At 42.0% G+C, this 10,733-nt stretch overlaps 1 protein-coding gene across 4 annotated transcripts in view; it reads left to right on the forward strand.

Moving 5' to 3' along the window:
* Positions 1-8,195, forward strand: part of Scn10a (sodium voltage-gated channel alpha subunit 10) — a 93,889-nt gene extending 85,694 nt beyond the window's left edge. For all 4 annotated transcript variants that reach the window (XM_015489623.2, XM_015489622.2, XM_015489624.2 and 1 more), the window contains 2 exons: positions 1,979-2,249; positions 6,504-8,195. In XM_015489623.2, the coding sequence (XP_015345109.1) occupies positions 1,979-2,249; positions 6,504-7,720 (1,488 nt within the window). In that variant the 3' untranslated portion in view covers positions 7,721-8,195. The remainder of the gene's footprint in view (positions 1-1,978; positions 2,250-6,503) is intronic.
* Positions 8,196-10,733: the final 2,538 nt, after the last annotated feature.

The raw sequence follows: 10,733 nt of genomic DNA on the forward strand, positions 1-10,733 counted from the left end.
CCACCCCCCAGCCTGCTTAGAAACTCCTTGAAACTTCCTGGCAAGACTATGACATGGTCTTCTCCTCCTGCCTCATGGCCACTTACGCAGAACCCAGCACATAGGACCCATTCTGTAAGCGCCCACTGCATAGAATTAAATTTAATCAAAGCTCATAAGGTGGAGCTGTCCATTCTGTCTTCCATTTATTCACCAATTTATTTTATGCAAAGCACTATGCAGACAGTAGGAGCAGAACAGTGAGAAAGATGGACAAATTTCCTGCCCTCGCAGGAAATTACGAGTCTGTGACCAAGGCGAATAATTAGGAAAAATCACATATAAGATAATTCACAGGCTAAAGAGATAAACAAGGGAGGATGGGGTGAAAGGCAAAGGGTGTCTAGGACTGAGCCTTGATGGAGCTAATATCTTCATTTGGTCAAGGAGACTGAAACAGAGCCATGTGAAGGGCAAGAACCAAGAGGGTAAGGCATGGATGGAAACTAAGAAAGGGGAGCTTCCCAGAGCAGGGGACATGAACAATGCCAAATAACTGTCCTTGCCTTGAACATTATGAAGGTTATTGGTGATCTTAGTGAGAACCATTTTGGTGGCAGGCAGGGGGCCAAAGCTCTGTTGGAGTAAGTGGGAGACAGTTTCAAAAACTTCAGTTGTTCATGTGAGGAGAGACCTGGAGTGGGAAGCTCAGGAGGATTTTGTTTTAGGTTAAGAAAAACCAAATCATTAGAGATTGTCCAAGGAACAGAAAGAGTAAGAGTCATTTCCATGGACATTAAAGATGCCTAGGATAATAGCCCAAAGTGGGCAAGTATGGCCAAGAGCTTGATTTATTAGGAATGGAGCAGAGGGAGCAGGAGGTGGGTAAGTGGTAGTATTGAAGAGGTAAAGGTGGACCAGCTAGATGACAGAGCTTCAAGGGAGGAAGGGCTTTTACAAGACACAGGAAGAGCAAAGGTCTAGAAGGAACCGTGGGGAACAAGGAAGACCCCACGCCTGACCCCTACCTTGGGGCACGTGGGGTGGGGGAGATGATTGCCTTTGAGTGGAAGATGGTTTTTGTTGATTGAGGACTGTGAGCACCACAGAGGTCAGGAGAAGGACTTGGGTAAAGGGGAGGGGTGAAGAATGAGAGTGGGCCAAGGACTCACAGAGCATTAATGTTAACACCAACAGAAAGAAGAGAGGGCAACACTAGGAACTTTCTAAAAACCATCATAAAGATAACTGGATATAAATCATCTACTGGTTATCCCCGCCACTCTGCCTTCCTCCAAGAATGCAAAAGACTGAGACCTGACCCCATGCCCTGCACTTGCATTTGCTTAGACATCTGACAAACCCCAAGAATGTTCTCTTCAGGGAACATTTCCAGGAGGGGGTCAAACCATTGCACTTGACTTTGTACTTAGCAGAGCAGCTCAAATCAACAATCTCACAAGCAGTTCTTGAACTATTGCTATGCACGGGGTACTTCAGGAGCACAAGTTTGAGTAAGCATGGCCCCTGTCCTCCAAGAGCTCATTGTCTGGTAGAAAAGAGAGGCATATGTGAAATCCTAGCTCAAGACTGATTACAAAGGCTCTGGAAGCCAAAGGGACAGGTGTAACGTGATAAAGCAAAACTCCCTGGAGGAAGTGGGGCTTAGGAGAGATGGCTTAATCTGTATTGGGACTGAGGTAGCAAGAGGGGACATTAGAAGAGCATTCCAAAGGGAGGGAAGATCGTGGGTGAGGACAAAAGAGGTACCTGGTGATGGTGGGCGTCTGGGAGGGTGATGAGGACTAGAACGGGGCAGTGAGGTGGAATCAACTAAAGGTGAGACTGTGAACAGGAGGTGGCTTCTGTTTGGAGGTGGAATGTGAATGGGACAAAGGTGACAGACTTTTAAAACTCATGTCTGGAGAAGTCAGGACCTCCCGATGTTTAATTTATGTGGGGACAAAGGTCTTGATGCCACCACCTTTTGTTTCCTCAGAACAGGTACCAGGGATTCATCTTTGATGTCGTGACCAGGCAAGCTTTTGACATTGCCATTATGGTCCTCATTTGCCTCAACATGATCACCATGATGGTGGAGACAGATGAGCAGAGCGAAGAAAAGACAAAAATCCTCGGCAAAATCAATCAGTTCTTCGTGGCTGTCTTCACGGGCGAGTGCGTCTTGAAGATGTTCGCCTTGAGGCAATACTATTTCACCAACGGCTGGAATGTGTTTGACTTCATTGTCGTGATCCTCTCCATCGGGAGTAAGTGTATGGCCACGTGATAGGGAAGCCCAGCTGGGCTTGGGAGTGTTTTGGCTGCTCTTTTAAAACTAAGAGGAGGACAACCAACTAATTTTTCAAATAGGTGTCATGTGTTAGAAAAGCCCCGTTCATGCAGCCTTCCAAGAGCAGCCGATTTGAAATTCCCCTAGGATGCTTTCTCAGGACAATGAAGAGGCTCCATTGGTATTCTCCATACTATGGTGAAATGTTTGCAGTCACCTACTATGTGCATAGCCCACTGCCAGAACCTTAAGGGAACAATCACTCCTCCTGAGCACCTAAGTCTAAGATGATGAAGTTTCCAATGGGACTCACCATTATAGTTTTCAAAGCAGTTGGGGTGGATGGTGTTATGTGAAGTGATTTGTAAAATACTTTCCAGAAAAGGAAGTGGGTTGCCAGCAAAGTGGGGAAAGTCTAGAAGGAGATCCTTCAAAGGACATTCTTTTTGTTGTTGTTGTTTGTTTTGTTTTTCATTTGGGGGTGTTTTTTTTCAACTTTTTAATTTGTTCTAATTAGTTATTCATGACAGTAGAATGCATTTTGACACCTTGTACACAAATGGAGCACAACTTCTCATTCTTCCGGCTGTATATGATGCAGTCACACCAGTAGGGTAATCATACATGTATACAGGATAATAATGTCTGTCTCATTCTACCGTCCTTCCCATCCCCACTGCCTCACCCCTCCCCTTGCTCCCATCTGCACAATCCAAAGTTCTTTCATTCTTCCCTTACCCACCCCCCACTATGGATCAGCATCCACTTATCAGAGAAAACATTCAGCCTTTGGTTTTTGGGGATTGGCTTAATTCACTAAGCATGATGTTCTCTAGTTCCATCCATTTACCTGCAAATGCCATAATTTCATTCTTCTTTAAGGCTAATATTCCATTATATATATATATATATATANTATATATATAAATCACATTTTCTTTATCCATCCATCTGTTGAAGGGCATCTAGGTTGGGTCCATTGTTTAGCTTTTGTGAATTGAGCTGTTATAAACCTTGATGTGGTTGCGTCACTATAGTAGGCTGATGTTAAGTCCTCAAAGAAGATTCTTAAATTGAGGGTCTGAAGCCAAATCTATATGTAATCATCCTCTTAGAGAATATGAGTGTCAGAAAAGTCAACTGATCAATATCAAGAGATCAGTGCTTCAAAGGTCCAGTCTGGGGACCATTGAATGAAAGACCCAGTATTTTGGGACCCAACAGTATCCAGAGAAAATTGGTAGAGTAAGAAGCTAATATGGGGATAGAGCCACAAGAGCTGAGTACCTACTGAGTCTTCAGCACTGGCCTGGGCTTCATGAATCTTCACAGCAATCCTATAAAAAAGATGTTTTTGTCCTCATTTGAAACGTTTGAAATTGAGCCTCAGAGATTAAGAAAGTTATACAAATTCACAGAGTTTGTAAGGAGTGGAGCTGAATTTTGACTGGGCTAAGTTCTTTTATTTTTTATTGGTGCATTACAAGTATATATAATAGTAGGATTCACTGTGGTATGTTTGTATATGCACATAACATATAATTTGGTCAATTTTATTGCCCATTATCTCCTGTTTACCCTCTGGTTCCTTTCACTGTATCCTCCTGCCAATCCCCAACCTCTATTCCCTTCTGAAATGAAAATCTCTCCTTTCTCCTCTTTTTTTCTCTCTTCCATATATGAGGGAAAAAAATATGACCTTTGACTTTGATTTTGCCTTATCTCACTTAACATGATATTCTCCAGTCCCATCGATTTTGCTGCAAATGACTTAATTGCTTTCTTCTTTATGGCTGCCTAAAATTCCATTGTGCATCTTTTGCATGTTTTCTCTATCCATTCATTCATTGACAGGCATCTATGCTGGTTTTATAACTTGATTATTGTGAATAGCATTCCTATAAATATGGGCATGCATGTATATTCGTACTATGCTGACTTCATTTCTTTTGGATAAATATCAAGGCTAAGTTCTTCTAATAAACTAGCTGCTTCTCACCCACATCCAAGAGACTATCCCTGGATTTCTTGTGGTTTAGCCAGAGTTTGATGCTATAAAAGCCAAATCCCAGTTCCCCAGCTTCCCTTGTCATTTTAAGTATATCCCAATCAGTTATATTCTGACCTGCTTGCTTTTCATGTCAGGGCATAGCTGTAGACTTAATTTTCCATTGATTTACCCTCAAGAGCTAATAACATCCAAACACAGCTTGGCAGCATTTCATCAATCTTCCCACCCTGGTGCAGAAATATAGCCTTAGTTTGCATTTATTTGTTTGGAGGGTTTAAATTCATTTTTGTTTTGTTTTGTTTTCTATTGCTGCTATTTCTTCAAAAGCACTTTATTGAGTACTGTTGACATACAAAAAGCCACATATACTTAATGTATATAATCTAAAACATCTGCAGGTAAATATATACTCATGAGACCAACACCACAATCCATGCCATAAACATATCCATTGCCTCCAAAAATTTCTCCCACATTACTTAGTTAGTAGTTGATTGCGAAATACTCTTAAATAACATCTCAGGCTTATCTCACTTAGAATAACAGGAGTTTTGTTGTTGGTTGTTTGGGGTTTTTTGTTGTTGTTGTTGTTGTTGTTTTTTTTTTTTTAAATTTTTTTTTTTTTTAATATTTATTTTTTTAATTTTCGGCGGACACAACATCTTTGTCTGTATGTGGTGCTGAGGATCGAACCCGGGCCGCACACGCATGCCAGGCGAGCGCGCTACCGCTTGAGCCACATCCCCAGCCCCTGTTGTTGTTGTTTTGTTTTGTTGGCCTTCTGAAGTGAGATATTTGAAAGTCCATTTTGCTTTTATATTAGAGAAAGGAGCTTGCTTATGTAACTTCCCACATCAGTAATTTAGAAATAAAATACACCTATCATACTTAGTTCTATGAAGAGGACACCTTAAGCTACCAGTTTCTGAGGCCAACACAGCAGCTCCTTAGGCAAAAATCTCTCAGAGAACTTAAAAGGCAAGTGAAGAATCTACCTGTTAACTTTTCTGTCCTCATTCCTGCCTCCCTTTCTTCCTTCCCACCATAAAGACACATACTGAGTGTCAAACTGTTGTAAGTATGAGGACTCATTCTACCCTGAAATAAGGTACTGGGAAAAAATTAAAACTAAGATGTAGACAGTTGCCTGGCAGAAATTTTTAGTAGATTATATAGACACATAATGTATCTATATTATAAAAAAAATGCCCCAGTTAAACTGGACTGTAAGAGTTTTTGCAAAGTTTTTATAATCCAGAATTATCATGATTTCCTAAGTTCCCTCCAGTTCCCTTCAACACAATATCATGGCCACCCATCTGCATACAACAAAGGACAGCAGGAAAGAGGGTCAAGGGAATCCTATGAGGAGTGAGAAATTGATTCTACCTCTTTTTAATCCCCTTACCCTAAAGGCCTTGCTTGATTCCCAGTGGAGGTCTTTGGTCCCAATTACCCAAGCTTCAAAAATCTTCATGTTCGATATCATGTAAGGGGACATATATATTCATCATCTTTTTAACCTTTCTCATAGTTAGGGTTAGGGGCAGTAGCTGACCCTAAAAAGCCCATCCTTAGGCTCTCATAGAGTTCAAGCACAGCTGGAAGTGAAAGAAATTAAAACCATTATGCAGACAGCTGGGCATTCAAAGCCATTCTGCTTTAGCTGTCAGCAAGTTGCCCAACTCCTGCTCCCCCTTGTAATTAAGCCCAGGCTCCATACAATTATCTATGGGACCATGTGCCAGGAAATGAGTCAATTTTCGCAGCAGGATATAAGGAGATGAATCACAGGGGGTCCCGGCCTTCCCAGAGCAGAGGACAGAGAAGGAAGAATGGGGATGGCCAAAGCTGAAAACTCAGAGAGCAGGTCTGTGTCATATTGGAAATAAAGTATTGTGGGCATGTGCACAGTACTGCAGAGGATGGGGTGTCGACCATGGAGGCGACTTTAAAGAGGTCGTTCTAAGTAGAGGAAAAGATAAGAACATGGTGAGAAGGGTAAGATCAACTTGATGGAGGGGGGATTAAGGCAGTGAACATTTACTGAGTGGTAGTTGTGTCAACTACCATGCCGGGTTCACGGGGCCCAGAGTCCTCAAATGTGGATAACCGAGAGGAAGTTCATACTGAGAAGAGATGAGGAAATGTGCTTACATCCAACTTGGTCAGGGCTCATGGTTGAGATACTAATTAGATAATTTCCTCCCTCTTTCAAAGGTCTAGTGTTTTCTGCGATTCTTACATCACTAGAAAATTACTTCTCTCCAACACTTTTCCGAGTCATCCGCCTGGCCCGAATCGGCCGCATCCTCAGACTGATCCGAGCAGCCAAGGGGATCCGCACGCTGCTCTTTGCCCTCATGATGTCCCTGCCTGCCCTCTTCAACATCGGACTGCTGCTCTTCCTCGTCATGTTCATCTACTCCATCTTCGGCATGTCCAGCTTCGCTTACGTCAAGTGGGAGGCCGGGATCGATGACATGTTCAACTTCCAGACCTTCGCCAACAGCATGCTGTGCCTCTTCCAGATCACCACGTCAGCCGGCTGGGATGGCCTCCTCAGCCCCATCCTCAACACAGAGCCCCCCTACTGCGACCCCAATCTGCCCAATGGCAATGGCACTAGAGGAGACTGTGGGAACCCAGCCGTGGGCATCGTCTTCTTCACCACCTACATCATCATCTCTTTCCTCATCGTGGTCAACATGTACATTGCAGTGATTCTGGAGAACTTCAATGTAGCCACAGAGGAGAGCACAGAGCCCCTGAGTGAGGACGATTTCGACATGTTCTATGAGACCTGGGAGAAATTCGACCCAGAAGCCACCCAGTTCATTACCTTTTCTGCCCTCTCAGACTTTGCAGACACTCTCTCAGGCCCCTTGAGAATCCCAAAACCCAATCAGAAAATATTAATCCAGATGGACATGCCCTTGGTCCCTGGAGATAAGATCCACTGTTTGGACATCCTCTTTGCCTTCACCAAGAACGTGCTGGGAGAATCTGGAGAGTTGGATTCACTAAAGGCAAACATGGAGGAGAAGTTTATGGCAACTAATCTTTCAAAAGCATCCTATGAACCAATAGCAACCACCCTCCGGTGGAAGCAAGAAGACATTTCAGCCACTGTCATTCAAAAGGCCTATCGGAGTTATGTGCTATATCGCTCCTTGACACTCTCCAACCCCTCTGGAGTGCCCAGGACTGAGGAGGAGGCTTTGTCACACCCAGATGAAGGCTTTGTGGAATTTATGGCAAATGAGAATTGTGTCCTTCCAGACAAATCTGAAACTGCCTCTGCCACATCTTTCCCGCCATCCTATGACAGCGTCACTAGAGGCCTCAGTGATAGAGTCAACCTGAGCACATCCAGCTCAATGCAAAATGAAGATGAAGCCACCAGTAAGGAGATGACTGCACCTGACCCTGAGTGAGGATACTCCAGCTGGACATGTCCAGCTCTGATGTGTTCCTTGGCTGCCATAACTTTCCCACTACAGATGGCCCCCAGCTACAACCTCACCAATGCATGTCACTGGTCACAATGTCAGAACTGGGCAGGGAATGTAGCTGGTACCTACCTTTGAAAATGTCTCCATACAACAATAGTCAGAAGCCAAGAGTATCTCTATTTTGACTTCACTTCTGAATTTCAATATCCAATGACGGGGTTCTCTTACTTTCAGGAAAATGTCACTGGTCTATTTATTTTAGTTGTGACCAGGGATTTTATCTACCTAGACAAATTTCTCAGGACCAGAACTTTCAAAGATATGGCAAGGGCACTGCTGGAGGTCTAAGGTTGTCTTCCTGTAAATACCACATAGAGATGTGCAGTTATTTAGGATTTTTGCATGATTGCATGTTGAGAGCTGCTGGACAACTTCTCCAACCCAGACTAACACCTGTGGTCTATGCCATGAAATACCTTTGAGATCTCCATTAAAACTAATATTTTTAAAAGTATGTCAAGACTGATGTCATATGTTAAATCATCACTTTTTCTTGATTGATTTCTTAATGTGATACTGACATGTATTGTAAGTCATTTCTCCCTCACTTTCAGGGATCCCGATATTTTGTAGTATGAGTTTGAGGCTGGGGAGGGCAGCAGGGAGCACTGTCCTGGAATCTAGAGAGTCTGGTTCTAATCTTAACTCTTCCACCAATTGCCTGGCTGACCAGAGCTAAGTTCTTTCCCCTATGAACCTGTTTTCCCATATATAAAATTCAGTGGGAGTGGGAAACATTTGGTTTTGCATAGCCTTTGAATATTGTGTTGTATAATTCAGTGGTGCCCTGTCCCCGTGAGATGGGAAAACACTCTGTATTCCCATGGTCAGATCTTTCTGCTATGAGGCTACCAAGGCAGCTATTGGATACATTCCCGAGCCTTTTTACATCTCATATCAGATTTTAAGAAGGAAAGTTTTTATATTTCCTTGGGACTAGTACTTCATAATTAGTATAACCAAAAGAAAAGGGACATTTTGAGAAAGATGATCTGGTAAATAAAAGATATGGCCAGTAGTTCTTTTTATTCATCTGCAGATATTATTAAAGTCCTATGATATGGCAGACATGAGATAAAATAGGAGTTAAGTCCCAAGAGATGAATTGGAATTATGCAGTGAATGGAGTAAGAGTTATTTAGTAAGGGTATATATTTAGGCAGATGAAGGACACAACAAAGAGTTCATGTGACTACATAGGACATAATGAACCTTAACAAAAGCTGTGATCTTGTCTTGTATTAACGCTTGGGATATTCCCAGCCACAATCACAAAGATCAGGTCAATTAATTGGACATATATTTGATCATTTTATGAAATTTTCCATTGGTACAATTACAAAGCATAGAGGTTGATCCATCGGATATGCCTCTTGAAAGCAAGTTTTCTGGGGTTTACTTTTTCTCACAGTTGACCCATTAGAAGCTAAAGGCTTTCAAGATGCTTGTTGGAGGTTGCCAACACCTACATATACAAAATAAGATGGTGCTGGATTAGCATCCCAAAGCAGCTATCCTCTGGTATTAGGTTTGTATGTGAAAGACAATTTCAATCAAATGGCCCTTCCTTCCTAATGTCAGTGAACCAGGATGCCCAGGTATTGACCATACAGCTTCTTCAGCATCTCAATCCCATGTGGTCACTTAAAACATCAACTGAAATGATAATAGCTCAAGTGTTTATAAGACAGCTGGGAAGACAGAGAGCTTGGGGACTGGTTTATTTTTATAGTGTTAGCTGCAACCATTAAATGTATTCAGCCATAAGACTAGTTTTACTAAGTAGATAATATTATTCTCAAAGGCATACTTATCACATCTTTTGCCCTTTGTTGTAGGTAGAATTGTGTCCCCCACCCCAAAAAAAATATATTGAAATCTTAACTCTTGGTACCTGTGAATGTGATTAAATTTTGGAAATATGGTCTTCTGGGGCATAATCAAATTAAGATGAGGTTATACTAGATTAGAGTGGACTCTAATCCAATAACTGGTGATATAATATGAGAGAAGTTTGGTCAGAGAAGAATACAATGTGAAACACAGAAACACAAAGTAGACAGCTATGTGAAAACAGATGAAGCTGAAAGTTAAGGAATAGCAAAGATTTCCAGTAACTATCAGAAGCTAGGAGGAGGAGAGGAAGGCAAGGATTCGCCCCTGGAGACTCCAAAGAGAACAGCCCAGAGAATACCTTGATATTAGATGTCTAGCCTCCAGAAATATGAGAATAAATTTCTGTTGTAAGCCACCCAGTTGGTGATAATTTATTACAGCAACCCTAGGAAACTAATATACTCTACAATTTTTTTCCATACACATGCATTTCCCAAATTATAATGGGAACCATTAGAAAAGGGACACAATAGACCTTGCATTACTAGGAGTTTTTGGAAATGTATCCAATGCAAATGCTAGATTATTGTTAAAAAAATTTCACTAAAATCAGTTCCAAAGTTTACTCAGGGGTTTGATTACAAGGTAGGAATTATATTTCCAGGGCAGCAAACCTGAGGATGTCCAAGGAAGATGGAAAGCCAAAGGTACATCATCAACCTCACCATCAGAGATGGCACTAGAACAACCTCTGCCCAGAATATATATGGACACTTCAGCACTGAAAGGAGACAAGGCACAGAACAATGGTGCTGACCTGCAGGTTCTTTAATAAATGCTACCATCATAAACTCTGCCCTGATTTTTTTATGCCACTAAACTATGTTGCACATAGACATGAACGGCAAAGTCCATTCAAGAACATTCAGTCAACCTAGAAGAGTGAGCAGAGGGAGAGCCTGGTATACTAAAGCATTTGCCTTAAGATAAGGTCAAGTCACTTTCCAAAGTCCTGGGGATGCAAATACACAGACACTCAGTCTAGAGTTGAGCACAGGTTGAACATTTTAAAATAAATTAATTAAAAAGCAATTCCAAG

Source organism: Marmota marmota, unplaced genomic scaffold (genome assembly GCF_001458135.2).
Source record: "Marmota marmota marmota unplaced genomic scaffold, marMar, whole genome shotgun sequence".
Classification (NCBI taxonomy): domain Eukaryota; kingdom Metazoa; phylum Chordata; class Mammalia; order Rodentia; family Sciuridae; genus Marmota; species Marmota marmota.